The sequence below is a fragment of the Oculina patagonica genome, chromosome 1, assembly GCF_052425735.1.
Source record: "Oculina patagonica isolate OP01 chromosome 1, crgOcupat, whole genome shotgun sequence".
NCBI classification, from domain to species: domain Eukaryota; kingdom Metazoa; phylum Cnidaria; class Anthozoa; order Scleractinia; family Oculinidae; genus Oculina; species Oculina patagonica.
The window spans coordinates 27,203,801-27,224,035 of record NC_135758.1 but is presented as its reverse complement, the minus strand read 5'-3'; the positions used below and the strand labels follow the sequence as shown (position 1 = coordinate 27,224,035).

Sequence of the window (20,235 nt, the reverse complement as noted above, 5' to 3'; positions counted from 1 at the left end):
TTTGGCTTTATGCGAGAATTTCTAGTAGCATTAAATGCCAGTTTTACTAGCATAATCGAGAAAGGCCTAATCTTGACAGCGACATATCATGTCACTTGCCCTTTTTTTGAAATTTATAAATTTCAGTTGGTGTCATAATGTCAGAAGATTTGGCGATTTAATTTGGCGATAATCGAGAAAGGGTTTCTATTCAAGCAAATTTTTCATTAACATTTAAATTTGAAGGGGAAATTAAACTTTAAAAATACAAATAAAAAATATGTTAGATTTTAATTTCTTTACGATTATTTATGTGACAGGGTCACTACATACATATCTTATTATTTTTCAATAATTCTAGAGGCTCTAAGATTTTTCTATTTCGTTTTGTAATTTTGTGTTTAGGAATTTTCCGGTTTAATTTCGTGAGCGGTTAGGTTTTTGTGGTTACCTTTCGGTAGCTCGTTTTAATCTTATAATCTAAGCTTATCACCTTAAAAATATCGTAATTAGCGCAGGATATCCTTGCCGCATCGTTTACTTCGCAAGGAAATGGATTTTATGGTTTGGCAGCGCTGTTTCAAACTCGTTTCGTACGTGAGAACCGGCTGCCGTTCCCTGCTTTTGCTCTGGTATAAATAGGAGCACGTTTTAGCTTGTAGTCAGTTCAGTTCTCGAGACTTTACTGGGCAGATCGAAGAGCGGAGAGAGAAAGAGCTTGCTTCTAGCGAGGTATAATCCATTAGTCGTTCCCATCTATTTTCTAGTTTATTAATTCATTTCAGCTAAGAAACAGCCGATATTCCGCGCGATATTTTTAAAAGGACTGGACACCAAGTTATGCATAAAGTCGGTAAAGTTTATTTTTTATTTTTTTTTTCAAGGATGTTCCAATGCAATTGTTTATTGAAAGCCTAAACTAATCAGCAATACAGCAAGCGAATAAATGAACCAGAATAAACTAGAAAATAAACGGGAACGACTAATGGATTACACCTTGCTAAAAGCAAGCTCTTTCTCTCTCCGCTCTTTGATCTGCCCAGTAAAGTCTCGAGAACTGAACTGATTACAAACTAAAAGCGTGCTCCTATTTATACCAGAGCACTTGGTTGCATTGGATCAAATCCGATGACCGTTCTTAACTTGCTTTTCTTCTTCTCTATCTTTTAAGAAGGCAGTAGCCTGAACGGTCATCGGATTTGATTAAATGCGACCAAGTGAAATTAGTAAGCTTCAGAACAGGTTTGTAACTATAATAAATGGCACGCGATGCATGCAGAAGCGATGGCGTTTCACAAGAGGTCTTACATAATTTTGAGGAAAAACTTAAAGTAAATAAAAGTAGCTGACACCTTGTGTGTGAAAAAAAAAAACTGTTATCCAACTGCAGCTTACATTTTGTAAACATAAGAAGCTTGTTAGTGATTGTATAGCTGTTATGAATTCACAGACCAAGGATGCAAATAATACATTTTCTTCGTAGATTTTCTCAATTGAACAATTTCCCTATGTTGTCTCAACAAATATTGCGTTATACTGTAGTGTGATATCACGGATTTACGACATACGATACGCGCGAGCAAGCTTCAGTAAGCTTCGAGAAAGGTCAAACGGTCTCTTGCTCAGTGTCCCTTTTGTATTATAAGAATTAAAAATTTCTGTCAACTAAATCTAATAGACCCCATCATGTATAATTAGTTTCTCTCGTTTATACATTGTAGTGTTCCATTCTAACTGCACGGAAGTATTTTGCTTTTGTGTTTACGCGGCGATTTCTTGTTAAGTTAAACTTGATTTTCTGTTCGATCGGGCCAAACAGACAAACCGAACCGTTCGTTCGATGGCATAAAGCGATGTCACGCCATCGCTTTAAAACTATATATTTTGTATGACGTTGGGCTATTCTTGTTGGGCAGAAAACCCAACAAAGTGGCAAAGTGGGAAGACGATTCTTTCTCTTCCAATTCTCAGCGGATTGTGAAAAAATGGACCAAAAGCAATGTGGAAAGTTTAAAATGTTCAATTTTTCTGTCCACGTGGCATTGAATCTTCATGAATCCCGCATGTTTTGGCTGTTAGGCGGGTGCAAATTATAAGATTTAATTCAAGGAACGTCACTAGTTTAATCAATTTAAATGATAGATCCACATAAACAATATTAGGCAGAAAAAAATGTATTTCATGGGTTTATTCGCAATATTTTTGTAATAAAACAAATTGCAGCCATATTCAGCAACGAAGCCCGATTTTACAGATTGGGGGTGTTTTTTGGGCATCTTATCTCCACAACGAACTCAGTGATTCCCCCAATTTATGACGTGAGTAATTCTTAATCTCACAATGGTGAAAGTTTTAGAAAAACTCAATGTTGGAATATTTTTGCGCGAACGTCCTAAATTTTATGATGTTCAGTAACAGTTACTGCGCCGTGCATTGTCGCGGTAATGCTGGTGATTTATTAATCACCACCCTAACGGCTTGTCCAGAAATACAACTCTCAAAAATATTGAATCCGAAAAGCTGATCTGCTTTGTTGGACCGACAAATTAAAAAAGACGATTACAGTCGTTCCGCCCTCGTTCACACATCAATCATTGTAAAGAACATAAGCCATGATTGTTATAAAAAGCTACTTTATTGCAAAAAAAAAAAAAAAAGATGAAACGGCCACAAAATTTTAGAATCTTGAAAATGAACTAAGCTTTTGATAAACTTTTTATGAAAAATTCCTTCATCCTAACAAAGTAAACTTCTTTATTACGTTAAACCAAAATAATGCAAAATGGGACTAAATTTTTGCCTATAATATGACAAAACCTATCAAAACTTTTTTTTGTTACCCCTTAACTGAAAGCTATCTCATAGAACGCCATTACATCTACATCCTAAAGTCCAGTCCAGTCCAGTCCATAAACATACGTTTTGACTATAGTGCGTTATAGTTGTCAAATCCGTCTCCTACATTTGCGCCAGTCTTGTCCAGGCCTACAGTCCTCCCTTTCGCCAGGTTTTGGTCTTTTCCACACGGTTTTGGTTCCGATTTGCCAAAAACCAGTTATCTCGGTTGGTTCCCCAGTAATCGCCAGGATATGAATTGTCTCCTTCCCAGTACTGATCTTTGGACCAATCAGGGAGCCAGAAACCGGGATTACAAGGAACATAAGAGCACGTCAAAGGGAGAAGAACGGGCTTCAGGAAGCTAGCGCCATTGTTGCATGTGAACTGAGCTGTGGTATTTTCCATGATGTTGGGTTTATGGCACATTGGAACCGAGATGAAAGTTTTTCCAACCCGTCCAGCTCTCATTCTGAAATTCCTCCGCTCTCCGAAGCAGCTAATCTCTTGGATGATTGCATTACAAGTACCGTCACGCACGAAGATCACCTTAGTGTAGAACTCACTGCGAAGAGATCGGTGGCTGTGTAAAACAGGTCCATTCTCCATGTGACGGTTCACCATTGTATGGCCTCTCATTGGTTTGCTCATCGGTTTGCTCATCATATAGTCCACGCCGTATTTCATACCTGGCATCTTTTGCTCCATGCTGTGCATCATTGGTCCTTTGGAATTGCCAGGATGCATCATACGCGGCATCTTTTGCTCCATGCCGTGCATCATTGGTCCCTTGGAATTGCCGGGATACATTCTACCAGGCATCTTTTGCTCCATGCTGTGCATCATTGGTCCCTTGGCATTGCCAGGATGCATCATACGCGGCATCTTTTGCTCCATGCTGTGCATCATTGGTCCCTTGGAATTGCCAGGATACATCCTACCAGGCATCTTTTGCTCCATGCCGTGCATCATTGGTCCCTTGGAATTGCCAGGATACATTCTACCAGGCATCTTTTGCTCCATGCTGTGCATCATTGGTCCCTCGGCATTGCCAGGATGCATCATACGCGGCATCTTTTGCTCCATGCTGTGCACCATTGGTCCCTTGGCATTGCCAGGATGCATCACATGCGGCATCTTTTGCTTTATGCTGTGCATCATTGGTCCCTTGGAATTGCCAGGATACATCCTACTAGGCATCTTTTGCTCCATGCTGTGCATCATTGGTCCCTTGCCATTGCCAGGATGCATCATACGCGGCATCTTTTGCTTCATGCGTTTCATTGGTCCCATGTTCATTATGCCAGGTTTCATAAATCTCATATGCTTCTTTCCCATCATTTGATGCATTTTTCGTCCTTTCGGCTTCCAAAGCATATTCTTCTTCATCTTCCTCATCATTTTCGTCGGTTTTCTGTGGGACACTCGGTTTCTTCCTCTTCCCCTCTGATTGTTTCTCCCGCCTATCTGTCTGTGGTGCTTCCCTTGGGACTTGGGCTTCTTCTTTTCTTTTGTAGGCTTATTTTCGGATGGTTCCACACTCCAGCAATTCTCCATGCATAGGGTGTCGTCGTCCAGACATTCATCACACGCAGGACGGTCTTCTGGGTCTTCGTCGCACTCTTCACCTTCACATTCAGGGTCAACTTTACTTTCTTTAACTGCAATGAACATAGTTTGTATGTAAAACTAAGGCTATTAATGAACTCTTGTCAGCGTATTTATTATGATGTGAAAGTTTAAAAAGGCGGTTAATCCATGAGGCACTGGTTATAATATGAAGCAATGAAAGGTTCACTTGCATCCCACAGCAGTCGAGGTCGAGATTAACCATTTAACCCATCTTTTGTCTTTTAAATGAGAATACAATTTGTAATCTTGAGGTAAGTTTTTAAATTAGTTTTTGTGGCGAACTGATCCCCCTCCCCCAGTCAAGTAAACGTCCTACTACTGTGTACTGTGTAACTACACGGAGAGTTAAAGCTAGTTAAACAGTCAATCTTTTCGTACTATTTGATTACAGACTACCGTTTTCTTTCAAATGTAATTGGTTCTCTTTCTCTATGCAAAGTGGTACTGTCATTGGGCGATCTTACATTTATATGTTTGGGTTATATCTTCTTCCTTATTTCTGGGACAAGAAAACTATATGGATGGGTTGGAGCAGCTGGAGGGAAGGACAGGAAAGGGAGTTACCTGGCGGTTGCATGAGACCCTCCATGGCACGAAGGAACTTAGGGCCAAGCCACACCTGGTATGTCTGATTGACAAACGGTATAGGTGTCAAGCTCTCTACGTCCTTATTGAATATGCCATCTTGATACATCTCCTGTGGGGTCAGAACTTTCTGAGCCTCGAGTAACGCTTTTGTCACCTTCCATCGCCAGATACCGTCATGCATGTTGCACGTGACAAGCGCATGGGATGGCACGCGTCCAAAGTTGCATTCTTGGAAGGAGTCAGTTCCTGTGTAGTCTACAGTTTTTCCGTCTGGACACATGAGAATGAAGTCGTCTCTCGTGTAGCCATTGTTTGTAATAGCGTCATCAAGAGTGTAAGCATCAATAAAAGCAACATCGCCATCTTCCCTCTTGAGACACTTCAGGGCTCCTTCGTAGTCGTAGTACTCTTCACTTATGGGATCCATGGAGCATTTCTCGTCCCCTTGACCAGCACACGCTTCGCACATTCTATCTCGGCAATGATTCATGTCCAAATTGTCCCACTGAAGGTTCTTCCATTGATCCATAAGCCAGTGATGACGAGAACAGAGTAAGGAAAGTCTATAGATGAAAAATATGTGTATAACTACAGTGAAGCTCGCTCTCTTTCAAGCTAAGAGTGGTTAAACCATTATTTCAGAGTAGAATTGGAGCTGGAAGCATTAGCAAAAACCTTGAAATCTGTAGTGATTGGTTGAAACAGGCAAGAATGGTATGTTTGCTCCGATGTAACATAGAATGATACGAGACCTTGTTATTAGGGTCAAAAATCTCCTTTTTGAGTCTCTTATTTTAAACTTATTGAAATTTCTTTTGAGAAATTAGATGCTGAACAGGCGTTTCTTACCTGATAAAGGTATCCTGATGCATGGGCGTGTGGTCTGTGGTATACTCCTTGTATTCGGTATCCATCCAATTCTTAAACGTTTCCCAGTCTTTAACTGTCCACTTATCGGTGTATGATGTCCAGTCTTCCTTTTGATCCCATTGCTGCTCGGCCCACATATCGAACAAGTTCCATTCCTCCTCAGTCCAGTCTTCTGGTTTCTGCCATACCCAACTGATTAACTTCCACTTGGGCATTGTCAAGTCGTAGAAATCTTCCAAGCCATCATAGTTGTCCCAACTGAAGTCTTTTTTAGTCTGAAAAGAAAATAAAACGTCTCAGTTGTTTGTAAAGATAACATCCCAGTGGCGGATCTAGGGGAGGGGCCTCCACCTTATTTTTAGGCCAAATAGAGGCCCGTTTTTCCAGGGTCTGGATGATCGGGCCCCCCACTTATCTGAAGGTCTGGATCCGCCACTGTATCCCCAGTTTTTTTCTTAAACACTCCGTACCTATGAAATCGTTGCATATCTTTTTTTTATGTAATGGTGCGTCAATATAAGCATATAAATTTAAAGTACCAGTGCAATTGCAGTCCTTTTTTGACAACTATGCTTCGATGTCTAAATAAGGTAAATCGAATTTTATAATTGTATCATATTTGCCTCACAATATATTAAATTTAACTATACAATGCAATAGTTTGACTGCCTTCTGCCAGTATTGCCGTATGTAACAGAACGGTCGGCCACGATTGGTGAATTTCAATTCTTCTTTTTCTGTTCATGGTTCTTTCTTCAGGCAGTGATGGGTGGTGATGGGTGCGCCAATATATGCAGGCGGTGATGCTGGACCCGATTTTTACTTTCTTACAGAAATTCCAGTGGTAATACACTGTGACTAACTAGGCGGTGTTTGGTTAGGGAAAAATAACCATACGGCTTGCCACAAAAACGGAATAATCATGGTATATTTACCTTCTCAATGACGTCATGCATCTCTTGAGTGTGATGGGCGTGCGCACGTGGGTTTTCTGTGGTCATCTTTTTGATCAGCATTGGAAACTCTGGTGATTCGAAGTTTTGCATGTCGTGCATTGGTTGGTACTCGTCGCTGATACTGTCCTGCTTATCTTGCCACTTGAGCCACTCTGGAGTTTGGTACCATTCTTCCCACCTGACAACCTTATCCTTTAGCATCGAATACCAGTCCAGAGTGCGTGACAACATAGGGTGTTTAGTCAGGTCCAACGTGTACATTCCGGGAACGCAGCTTTCGCCAAAGTGATGTCTGAAAATACGAGAGTGAACTTAATAGTTAATTTTAAAAACCTAGATCTTCTAACCTAGGGCGCCAGGTCACAGATACTAGATAAGACACTTTGGTAGAATATAGAATAAACTGCTTGATCTGATCATGAGTAGCACTCCATCGCATTCCTTATTCGAGTTGCCCACGAGACGTGTTGCGTGACCACCCAAGTAACGACTGCAACAATTTTAGACCTGATTCAGGTGGAAATTCTTCAAACAGTTCATCTCACATTTCTCTAAAGTTAGCTTTGAGAATTTACATGGCGATGCATACATAAAAATTCCCTAGCTGCCGATTACCATCAGTATTCTCGCCACCTACTGGTTAACATTGCACTGATACTGTAAGGAGAAATCAGATTATCATCACAAATTCTTGATTTGTAGCAAAACAGTCATCGGCTCGTGAAGAAATAGCTATGGCTGCACCACCAAGACGCCCAGCTTGTGGTAAATGTTTTGTTATTTGTTGCTAATTTATCAACAAGATGTTTAAAAATATCCACTAACCCGATCGATTTTAGAGGCGAACTAGATCGCGGTATTGTGCCGTTAGCCAAGAGCCATCCCATCGGGTGAAGGAATCCACTGATCTTATGAACGCCTGCGTTACACATATTCCAGCCACGCATGTCCTCCGGTAGATCACCGCCGTTCTTACGCATGACGCCAATGGTGATACTTTCCGTCATTGGATCCTTCCTGTTATAATAGAAGTAAAAACGTTTATTCAAAAGTATATTAAGACGGATTCCGCTGAACGTTCGAGCAATGAGTGCAAAAACTAATTACCAAAAACCTACTCATAGCAGTCGGTAACATATTTGAAACATATCACTAAAGCGAGTCCGTGATTAAACTCTAAAGCATTCTCGAGAAAATTAAAGTCAAACCTCGTAATAATGTTTAAAACGCGCGCCATTTTGTTTTTAACTGGCGTGAAACGTCCGTTTTAACCAAAATGCAGATAATTTCAAATCCATTTCCTCTCGCGGGGTCAACTTGAGAGCTAAAGTTTTGGTGGGTTTGTTAAGCTATACTCAAACTGTTTCCATGCTATGAGATCTCTTTGGTAACTTTATTTTTGCCTGTATTGCGCGAATGTTTGATGGAAATCATCTAAGTGTTAACGCCAATAAAAACTCGAAACAAAAACAGACAATTTTTGAAAAGCGCGGGAAACGTCGCATCAGCCATATTAGCAGGATCTTGTTTCTTGACTGCTTGTCAAAGCGGAATGAACATCTATACGAGACTTCTCTCCGTCATTCTTTCTCTTTTTTGCTTTCTTCCTTGTTTGCTGTCACAGTCATCACCGAAGTTTAGGTGATGAATTTTGCCTAATTAACTCTTTAAGACTCAACAGTGACCATTATCAAATTTCTCCTCACGATATCAATACTAAATCAAGAGAAGAGGTTATGAGAAGTAATAAAATGGTCACAAAAGGGAAACTGCTTTTGAACTTTTAATAAATTCTCGCAACAGTGTTATAAGTTTATGTACGAAGATCAGTCAGGAGAATTTGTATGTAGATATTGGGTTAAAATCCTCATGCTCACCCTTTGTAGTTTTCCGCCATAAAGGGAGCCAGATTATAATCCAATCCTGCCATGAACATGTCCATCGCGTTAAGATCGACGATATCAGCTACGTTTTTGGCAACCATTTCCACGCAATCTTTTTTGGACATGGCCTCAATACAGCCCCAAGAAATCTTTTTAACATCTGTGAAAAAGAGATCGTTTTATTAAAATGGACGTTTGTCAGAAATACAACTTCTAAATTTGACGTATGTCAGCCGCTTATTTGAAAGAGATTTTTTCACGTGCGGACGTGTTTATAAGTTATTCAACCACACAAACTTTCCAAATCTTGACTATTCACAGCCTGATAAGCTACAGTCAGAGTGCGCGGTTAAGGTGATTCCCTGGTATTGCATTGCGCATCCTTACTGCGCAGAATTTTACGCATGATTAGCGCGCGCACATAAACAAAATGGCGGCTTTTTTCTATGCGGGTTGGCTCCCGAGAGAGAGAGAAATCATCGTTTTCTCGTAAACGAGTTCGGTGACCTATCATAAACATCCTATTAACAACTGACTGCCTCACCAGTGACTTTCTGGAAATTGCTGATCATATTCTTGCATTTCTTCATTTCTTCGTCTCCCACGACGCAGATGAAAGCTCGAGGTTTGGGTTCAAGTTCTGCACAAGTCTTCCAAATAGCTGTTTCATCACCAAGGAATTGCTTGTATGTTGTTTCGTTCTACATATATAAAGAACAAAAACTAAGAAATTCTGGGCTCTGTTGCAGATTTTTCACTCTTACCTTTTTTGTTTTTTTTTTTCTGTGAGTTTTTTGTACATTTCAACAACTTTATAAAAGGTATTAATGAAAAAAGGTTTAGCAAAAAAATTGACCGAGAAACGGCTTAAAACGGTTAATCTTTTTTTTTATATCTTCTATGTGTTTAATGAAAATGTTCGTGATTTTAGACTGAAAACCTTTTCATCTGAACTTCGAAACTGATGCTGCATGTTTTACTCCGAGAACTGATTTGAATTGACCGCGAAACTATAGAAAGACAAAAAAACTCCTTTTTGTAAACCCCTTATTCTAGACTTTCCTTCGCGCTGTTTTCTACCGTTTTACGTTTCTCACGCCAAGACGGTCCCCCAAGCTCACCCCCCCCCCCTCCTTGGGTATCTAATGTGTAAAACAGCCCTTTTGTGAAAGAGAAAAAAAAAACGCAAAAGCTCCTACCTCTGGGATGGTCACCAAGGAACTGCTACTATCCTTGAAAATAAGATCCTTGTTCTTCATCCAGGTCATTTCCCACCTGTAACCCTCACCGTCTTCCTCACCTTGTTCGTCTTGGCTATCGCCTTCGTCGCCTTTAGCGCAGTAGGCAGATGAGTCAAACAGGCTGAACGCGTTCACGGAGCCTGGTGTCGAGAAGCGCGTCGAGGCGTCCGTGAGAGCATTGGTGCAAACTTTGACCCAGTCCTTTGGCTTGTCAGAAGATACCATCAAGACCTAGCGAGAAAGGGCATGTAATGGATTAACTAGACCACTAAAGCACTAAATAAGAGGGTCCTGAAGGAGAGGGGTGGGGAGGGGTATAAGTCCCATTTTCCCATCCCAAATTGCGCTAAATCGCATTTCCCAGCCTATTGTTTTCCCAAATTTGCAAAGTCTCAGTCCCAGTTCTATTGTTTTCTTTGTTTGTGATTCCCATACCTAGTGACCAAATCCCGATCCCAGTGTCTCAAATCCCGTTTTCCCAAAGAATATTTGCCGAAATCCCAGTTCCATTTTACCCTTCAGGTCCCTCATATAGAGCTGATTTCACCCTAACTGCAAGGGCGATGATCATAGAAAGAAACAGACTCGTATTCAGTCTAGACTAGAGTAATTGAGGCGGGGAATCCCCCTGCGGAGCACATGGAGTGATCGGTGTGTGTGTGTGTGTGTGTGTGGGGGGGGGGGGGGGGGGGGAGAAGTTATCCAGTATTCCGCAGTAAGTAAATGAGTAAATGAGTACTATTAGCAACCTCGTTCCCAGAGCTATTTTCTTGATGATTTGCCCCTTCCAAATTACCAAGGGAACGAGGTTGAACTATTAGCATTGTGGAGTGCTTGATAGAGAATTCTAAGGCGTTGCGTGACAATCCGAATGACGCACGCTTAATCAAATCAATTGGATTTGGCCTTATGTGACACAAAACACAAAAAAAGTTGTAACAGTGGTGACGGTAGAAACGTTGCGTGACGACCAGAAAACCTCCGCGCACTGCGCTCGAACGAAACTTGCGTGTTACCTGAGGGTGTTCCTCGGTCAGATGACAGTCTGTCTTCTTGACATTTGCCCAGTCCAGAGTAAGTCTGTTGTCTTTACACACAATGTCAAACTCATTATAGAGGGCATCGTAGTTGGCCATGACGTCATGAGTATGGACGAATGCCACATCTCCCGCACCATCGCGAAGGCACTCAAGCGTCCCTGTAAAGCCATAGTAAGGCTCCTTGTCTGATAGGGTCTCGCAAAAATCATCATCTTCCGGCCCTTGATGAATTAAACGAGATTAAGAATATTAATGTAAGACTTCCTTTAATAAAATTGTATTTCAGATTTATCTTGGATAGCACGGTCTAAAGGTCAGTTGTTAAAAGATCTCAAAATTTATCTTATCCACGCCCACGTTTAGATGACACGCATCAGCTTCACGTTGGCGAGGGTGCGCGCAATATTCCCGCGCGGGAAAGCAAACTTTACGACCTGGAACTTGAGTCTCCAGTCGCGACATTATTTGATATAAACATAAACTAAACAAAGGAAACTTGGCCCACGGACACAATCGCTGACAATCCACTGAGGCAACGGCATGTCAATTTGCCACCAAATGAAGTACGTGTCTAAAAATTGATTTGACCCTCCGAGCTTTGTTATCGCAGTGCTAAGCAAATTACTTAGTATGTACTCTGGGCCGGGTTGTTCGAAAGGCGATTAACGCTAACCCAGGATTAAAAGATGATCGAGGTTTTAATTTCTCTTGTCAAGAAGGGTTTTCCATAGCTAATGTTTTGTGAAGTTTGAGATTGGTCCACGTCAAAACTGGGGGGGAGAGATAATATAAACAGAAAGCCTTAAAGAAATGTTAAAAAATTGAAACCAAATTTCACGCTAATCCCGGATTAGCTTAATCGTGTTTTGAACAACCGGGCCCTGATTTCCAATGACGAAAACCGTTTCTTTTGTTTTCAAGTACATTATCCGTTTTCGCTGGGTTTTTGGTTCACTTTCGCGAATACAAATTATACATTTGGAATTACGTGATTGGTTTTGGTCAGGTAAAAGCTTTTTTGTTGTTATTCACGCGTTCGTCATCGTAGCTTATAATCTGGCTCGTAAGAGTGACCCGAAACTATTTAAAGAACCTTGTAGCATCACCTGACAGAGCAAGCACATTCAGGTTCTTGGGAGTATATTCATGCGTTTGTCATCGTAGCTTATAATCTGGCTCGTAAGAGTGACCCGAAACTATTTAAAGAACCTTGTAGCATCACCTGATAGAGCAAGCACATTCAGGTTCTTGGGAGTTTGTTATTTTTGGCTACACTTTATGGATCGTACTTGTACTATCATTTTTAGAAGATCTTTTGATCAATTGTATGAGAATTTGTCTTAAGTAAATTCTGTTGTTCTAAGATGGCAAGGTGTAATGTTCAAGTAGGCGGATGACGTATTGTCGACAAAACACACGACAATATGCAAAGTATTTTTTGTTTTTAAATAACGACATACGAACTCAAAGTGAAGTTGGCAATAGAAGGAATAAAGTTTCCAGCCAAACAAGCAATTCATTTGCATTTAGCTCCAGGTTGATGACGTCACTTGAACAAAACGACGAGGAAATTGAAACATTAGAACATGACGAGAACACGTCGTTTTTTAATCTGTCAAAGAATTAAATAAAAATAATTGACAGCTCTCTTAAAATGCAAGAAAACCTTCTGCCCTGTGTACTTAGTTCAGACTCAGAAAAATTTAAAACACCGTTTCTACTGAAAAATTGATTAAAATGCCCGAGAAACTTCTTCTCGGAGTAAAGTCGTTTCTTAATTGGTCAAAAAATTTAAAACGCCGTTTTTTACTGCAGAATTTAAATGCCCGAGAAACTCCTGCTTTCAGTTTGTGTTCTTAGTTCAGAAGCATGTCGTTTTTAATTGGTGGAAAAATTTAAAACACCATTTTTGCTGCAAAATTTTAAATGCCCGAGAAACTCTTGCTTTGTGTACCTAATAAGTTAGTCAAGTCGTTTTTAATTCGGATCGAGACATAAAGAATTAAATTTATCTTAACGGCTCTTTCAAAATGCATGAGAAACTTCTTCCCCCTGTTCTTAGTTCAGAGTCACGTCGTTTTTAATTGGTCGCTTTGAAAGAAACTTCTGCTCGAGACAGTAAAAAAACATTATTAAGTATTTTAGTGAAAAGAAAGCTAAAGAGATAACCTATTGAAATTAAAGACTTAAAACGTGCGGAAAAGGAAATCCATTCATGGATTACAAAGAGAAATGGGCTCTCACCTTATGACCTAATGCTGATAGATTGAACATATCGTTTGTTCTGTGGGGACGATTGCCAAGAAATTTAGTAAGCCCAAGACATTGTACCCAAACAGATAAAGAACAATAGCTATCACGTACATCCAAATTTGACATTTGAAGATTTTTGACATTTGAACACAAGCTCAAATTGTCTTTCTTTTCTTGCAATGCTCTCGCCAGAAAAAACCAACAACCAAACAAACACACACGAAAAAAAAAAAAAAAAAAACAAGAAAAAAAAACTTGTTCAGCTGACGTACCTTGACATAACTTGCACAGAGATTCTGGATTGGTCATGTTCCAGTTGTACTTGTAATTCTGAACGCCGGGCACGCAGCTTTCTTTGAAGAACTCACCCGCGCACTCGTACACGTTCCCTGCGCGCGGAATGACGCGCTTCTGGATGAGTGAGCAAATGGGGGCCTTGAAAGTGGTGTCCACGCCGGGGTGACACGATTTGCGCTGGTCCATGTCCTGAAAGCTGTTGACATCGCGGTTGGTTTTCTTCACCAGTACAATAGAAAAGTGCTTGAAGCTACCATCTGGCTCTTCATACATGGCAAACTTCGTGTCGTAGTCTGGAATACCTTGGTGATTTTCTTTTTCATACATGATAGGAATCAAGTCATGCATCTTCCCTGCCGTGTAGATATCCTCACCTTCGGCCGTCATGATGTCTGCGTGTCCAAGTCGAATTTCGTCCATGCACGATTTCTTACAAGACGCCATGACGCAGCTCCAACGCAATCGAGGGCTCACCATATAGTTGAATTCCGTGATCATTCTTTTGCACTTTTTCATCTCGCACGGGTTTGTGACGCACCAACGAACGTGCGGGGTATCTTCCTTGGGTCCATCTTGGCCTCTATGTGGGTTCATCCCTTCCCTGGGCATTTTCCATGGTTTCCTGTTCCGGGGACGAGTTTTCACTGTCCAATCTTCAAATTGCCATTTTATGTCAGGTCGCTCTTCAGGTTTAGTAAGTTTCTGTCGACGCTTTTCCTTTCTTCCTGTTGTTGGAAAACAAAAGTTACAGGTTTACATTACATGTATGTTAAAACAAAATACTGCAGGTTTAAAGTACTGCAATTATTCCAGCAAGTCCCCTAAGTCGCTCTGAAGTGAACGTTTAAAGTCACTTGCTGGGATATTCAGTTGTGAGTGTATTTAAGCAAAAGCCGTTAAAGTGGACAGAAATGGGGCCAAACAATAGAATTAAACCGAAATTTTGTTAGAACAGAAATCGATTAAAGCCCACACCTAAACCCTTGCTCTTGGTTGACCTCAAACTCTCCACGCTCTTGACGATTCTTGTTGACGCGGGAGCGCTTTCGCATCGAATTTGAACCTGCTTTATTTTCCTTTAACCCGGCTTTTAACTCAAAATGATTCTGGTTGTGTTTGACCCTGCTTATAATCTAAGGCATTGCCCGGCACAGTCGAAGGCCTAGTGAGCATTTTACTTTTCGTGCGTGTTTTCTTCTCAGTAAATTCCACAACATAGCTTCATTGCATGCAATCCTCAAACGCAGTTAAAAATTGAAAATGCTTCACATTACGTATTTGACTTGAGGGAGGTCGAGTAAATGAATTGAAACAACTGTAACTATAACATTTATCTATCTATCACTTAATAAAATACCTTGTGGGAGTCCATCGGCCAAGGCGAACGCAAGCAACAGCAAAACTACGAGCGCTTTCATGGTGCACGATCTGCTCGCAAAAGAGCTGGTGAAAAGATCTGCCTTGGTAAACTGCAATTTATAGCCGTGGATACATCACCTGATCTATCATAAGGTCATTTACATGTTCATTGTTGTCTACGTTATATCAGCTGATCAGAATCTGTTAATTGGCAATTTCCTGCTATCTATTGTTCTGAATGTTTTCACACTGTGCTGTAAAATGAGTATAAGGTGTTTAATACAGATTGTGATCGCTCAGTTGTTATCTGGCTTATCGCCAGGGAGCTGAATAAATACCAAAACACATCTTCGTCTCAATTCATTTGTTGTCGCCAAATTGAGTCATGTATTTCTCATAGTATTATTTGCGAAAAACATGTTTGATTGATGTGCATCAAGAGCAAATCACCAAAAAAGAGCTCAGCTCCTTGATGCAGCGGGGCATTCAGATGTTCACGAAAAGTGGGGAAGGCGGAGTGAAGATGGGAGGAGGGTGAGGGACTGAACTTTAATCGGGACAGTTCGCGCCTTAAATTGTTCTTTTTAAGAACGGGGGACCGAGCCCCCTAGGTACCCCTCCCCTCTCTTAGATCGGTCATTGAATTGTTCCTGACAGTTGCATGCATATTAAAAGGGCTTATGTCTTGCAGATTACAACTTTGTTTTTTTCCCCAATGTATTCTGAACATAACAATCGATCACCAATAGTAAATCGGTGCACCAATCGAGCGTACACGAGGACGCGTCCCATGCATGCTTCCCGGGGCATGCTTGCATTTCTCCCTAGAACAGTTTTAAGACTGGGTAGGTAGGTAGGTAGGTAGGTAGGTAGGTAGGTAGGTAGGTAGGTAGGTAGGTAGGTAGGTAGGTAGGTAGGTAGGTAGGTAGGTAGGTAGGTAGGTAGGTAGGTAATACTTTATTTAAAACACGGTAAATTCCATTCAGGTATACATAATGAAAAAGAACAAGTAATAAAAACACTTAACTACACTAACTAAGAGAGGCTAACTACTAGTAAGAACAAACAAACAAAAACCTGCTTTACAAGGACGCCGTGTATTTATAATTTAAATGCAAAATGAGCCGAACTTGTGATATTTCAACTGATTTGTTCTTAAATTCGCTAAGTGCGATGGATAGTTTTATTTCATTCGGTAAGCCATTCCATAACACAGCCCCGCTGTAGCTGAAGCTTCGTTTACAATAATTAGTGCGCGGCTGTGGTATGGATAGCTTTCCTTCAGTATTCCTGAGATCGATTGTATGTCAAGGCTTCATTACGCGGGAAAAACCGAGAACTCAAATAATTCGGAGTCAGGTTGCTCATAGCATTATGCATCATAATCGATTTACTCACGGCCCTTTGATGATCAAGTTTGTGCCAATTTAAACTATGTAAGAGTTCATCAGTATTTCTATCATAGTTAGAGAAGGTTATGATACGCGCAGCACGGTTCTGTAGCTTTTGTAGTTTCTGAGAGGGTCCTTTTGAACAGCACACTACACCACAATAATCGAAATGAGGCTGAATTAATGAATTGTAAACGGTGAGAAGTATCTCACGTGGAACAAAATCCCTTACGCGTTTGATGGCGCTTACGTCTGAAGCAAATTGAATCTTTTTTGAAATTTCCTTTATGTGAAATTCCCAATTTAGATTTTGATCAATATATACGCCGAAAGATTTCGTAGTGGATACTTGTTCAACAGGGATTTGATTTATTTTGATTGAGGGATTCTCAGGTAGATTAGATAGCCTTTGTCTAGATCCAATTAATAAAAATTCCGTTTTTGTCAAGTTCAGTGTAAGTTTATTGGCTGCAAGCCATAATCGAATTTCTTCTAGATCAGAATTTATACATTCATTTATTTCTTCGACACTATTGCTCGCAAAAGTAATGCTGGTATCGTCAGCATACATTCTCGGTTGCGAGTGACATAGACAGTTGGGTAGATCGTTGATATACAATAAGAATAAAAGAGGGCCTAAAATAGTACCCTGTAGAACACCACACTGAAGAAACCTCTCGGATGATTTATTGCCCCCGCAGGGTTTTGGCCCAGAGGCCAAAACCCGAGGAGGCACCTTAGGAGTCCCCGGGTGTATACATACAAGGACAAAGAATATTTGTTGAAAAAGTAAGAAATGTGTTTGTAATGGGCGAAGCGTTCTCGATTTGACAAAACTAGGCGCGCACGGTCGTGACGGGTAATATTTTAGCAAGCTGATCGAGAAACTCTTTATAGCTCACATCTACATCTTCTATTTCTTTAGACAATTCGGAGCCGATTTCGGAGAAAAAAGTATTAAAGGTCTCCGCAATTTCAGTTGGATTGTTTGTTTTCTTTCCATTACATTCAAGTTCATTAATTACGGATTTGCCGGATTTGCGAGAGGTGATTTCATTGATGACCTGCCAAGTCTTACGTGAATTGCACTCATATGTTTCAAAAGTATTATAATAAATTGCGTGCAGGGACACCTCAACTGATGAGACACTCAAAATTTCCCCGACATGATTTGGAGCAAATTTATCGCCAAAAGTTCAGTGAAATTATGTAAAGCCCACAAATGACCCGGAACTCGAAACAGGCAACTTGATTCCTTATTTCGGCTCTTTTTAGGTCTCGATGTTAAAAGTTATGAGGAACATGTTTTGCGGGTCTTTTGAAATATATCTTATCATGATGTGATGGGTATTTTTCAGCTGTTAATGAGAAAATAAGGAAGAAGGGGATTCGTTTCGAATCTCGTATGGTAAGTAAAACAAATGAATTTCTGAAGAATTTTAGAAATAATTCTACTCTAAGCCTCCGTGAAAATAGCCTAGTCAACAAGCAGCAAGCCAGGCAAGCTATAAATATACGCAAGTTTAGATCACGAGTTGTAGGGGTTACGCGCGAGGATAATGCGGGTTTTATTCATCCACGCCTGCCTCGTCCCCAGGCGTCCTCGTCCTTGGTCGTGCACGGTTCGCTTGGCGTTGTGGGACTGACGTGCACGGTTCGCTTGGCGTTCTCGGCCTGATGCGGACGGGAAAACGGACGCGCTCCGCGGCTCGCTCCCTAACCATCAACCCCCGCGCTCCCTGTTTTCCCGCCTTTCCGCCACAACGTCCGGCCAATCGGCGCCTGGGGACGAGGCAGCATCCACGCGGGCTACCGCCACACACGCGCGCGTTTTTTTGCTAAGATGAAGTAATACGTACCCAAGTAACTGCTTTGGAGAAGACTGCTTTAATGACACGAGGAAGCGAAATCAAGTTCTGTTGTACACAAATCAGTAAGCAAGAAGTACAGAAGGGCAGAAAGTGCAGTCAAATTTCTGCCGTGCAGGCAGTTAAGGCGGGCCGCGACCAAAACACGCGCGCGCGCTCTTTTGCTACGCTTTGCAGTAGTAGTTATACCCAATAACTGCTTTGTATGCCACGAGAAAGCGAAATCAAGTACTGCTGTACACAATTGAGTAAACAACAACAGAGCAGAGGTGTCAGTCAAATGAGTGAAATTTTAAGAGGTTTAAAGAAAGGATAGAAGAAAGAAAATATATTTTTGGAACACCACCAGACAGTTGCCCCGAATACAAGAGCACCCCAGGTTGTCACAGGGTCTGTTTGGTGTCCATTCACCAATTTTTAACATTTAATTCTAGTTTTAAAATTACATTTAATCTCCAATATTTCTTATTTCTCTAAATTTTACTCGTAATCCTTTGAGTACCTTATTATAGGAAATTAACGATACATGTTATTAACGCGAATTTCAAAAATTCGCGTTAATTTAATTTCATGTACCTTAATTTACGTCATTGTTAATTAAAATCACACTATTTTCCAGCATTGTTATTTAAAGACACCTTTGTTTTTGATTATTTGAAGCGAAGGAATAGTTCCAACGCTGTGGGATGCCATTTGTGATATTAAAACCAAAAAGTTTCGGAACTCAGTAGGTTTTAATCTTTCGGCTTTTACTGTTTATGTAAGTAACGGATGAAGACTGCAAAACCAACGATCCTAATGAACTGCCGAGTGAACAGCCTGACATGTGCATAAGCACGTGAAAGGTCTGAACAAACAGACTGAGCAGACGAGGGTCGAATGTGCAGAAAACAATCCACAAGACTGACTGATCATGACTAGAGGGTTTACTGACTAGATGGTAAAGAAAAAAGTCCTAATAGTTATGTTTGTGTAAGTAACCGACGCAATGAGTGGCTATGGTGGTTTACTTAGTAGTGACCTGTTGTCCCTATTTAATTTTATCGCTTAGGTAAATTACCATTGTTAGTTAAATAAAAAAATTTCAATAGTGAGCTCACTAATAAGTTTTCCTGGATCGGAGTAGATTGTCATGAAAGCTCTACTTCTCCGTCAAAGCTACAGGAATAACAGAGGCAGTGAAAAGCACAAGGATGGGATGTATTTTCTAGTTTATTAATTCATTTCAGCTAAGAAACAGCCGATATTCCGCGCGATATTTTTAAAAGGACTGGACACCAAGTTATGCATAAAGTCGGTAAAGTTTATTTTTTATTTTTTTTTTAATTATATTTTTCTGTTGACCAAATACTATACATTTGTGTTGAGCACTCGAAAGTAGTTGGAAATATTTTTCTGACGTGGAACTTTGTTTTAAAATATTAAAGGCGATTTCAGTTGTATAAATGTAACGGTTGGCGGCGGATAAGCGGGCAGGTCAACGAGTAAGATTCAAGGATGTTCCAATGCAATTGTTTCTTGAAAGCCTAAACTAATCAGCAATACAGCAAGCGAATAAATGAACCAGAATAAACTAGAAAATAAACGGGAACGACTAATGGATTACACCTTGCTAGAAGCAAGCTCTTTCTCTCTCCGCTCTTTGATCTGCCCAGAGAACTGAACTGATTACAAGCTAAAAGCGTGCTCCTATTTATACCAGAGCACTTGGTTGCATTGGATCAAATCCGATGACCGTTCTTAACTTGCTTTTCTTCTTCCCTATCTTTTAAGAACGCAGTAGCTTGAACGGTCATCGGATTTGATTAAATGCGACCAAGTGAAATTAGAAAGCTTCAGAACAGGTTTGTAACTATAATAAATGGCACGCGATGCATGCAGAAGCGATGGCGTTTCACAAGGGGTCTAACATAATTTTGAGGAAAAACTTAAAGTAAATAAAAGTAGCTGACACCTTGTATGTGAAAAAAAAAACTGTTATCCAACTGCAGCTTACATTTTTTAAACATAAGAAGCTTGTTAGTGATTGTATAGCTGTTATGA

At 40.5% G+C, this 20,235-nt stretch overlaps 2 protein-coding genes and 1 long non-coding RNA gene across 3 annotated transcripts in view; 2 read left to right on the top strand and 1 right to left on the bottom strand.

Annotated features, from left to right (window-relative positions):
- The window catches only part of LOC144643339 (melanocortin receptor 5-like), a 213,471-nt gene that overhangs the window by 8,975 nt on the left and 184,261 nt on the right, over positions 1–20,235 (top strand). The gene's annotated exons all lie outside the window — the stretch shown is intronic.
- LOC144644170 (uncharacterized) overlaps positions 1–20,235 on the top strand; it is a 128,750-nt gene that overhangs the window by 10,172 nt on the left and 98,343 nt on the right. The window lies entirely within an intron of this gene.
- LOC144642158 (major yolk protein-like) lies at positions 2,596–15,123 on the bottom strand. Its single transcript, XM_078501148.1, has 11 exons — positions 14,932–15,123; positions 13,550–14,299; positions 11,001–11,245; positions 9,943–10,215; positions 9,288–9,444; positions 8,738–8,903; positions 7,686–7,877; positions 6,840–7,152; positions 5,884–6,179; positions 5,011–5,597; positions 2,596–4,475 (listed from the first exon to the last, which is right to left on the bottom strand). Exons 1-11 carry the CDS (start codon positions 14,990–14,992, stop codon positions 2,965–2,967), a joined length of 4,551 nt encoding a protein of 1,516 aa, XP_078357274.1. The 5' UTR covers positions 14,993–15,123; the 3' UTR covers positions 2,596–2,964.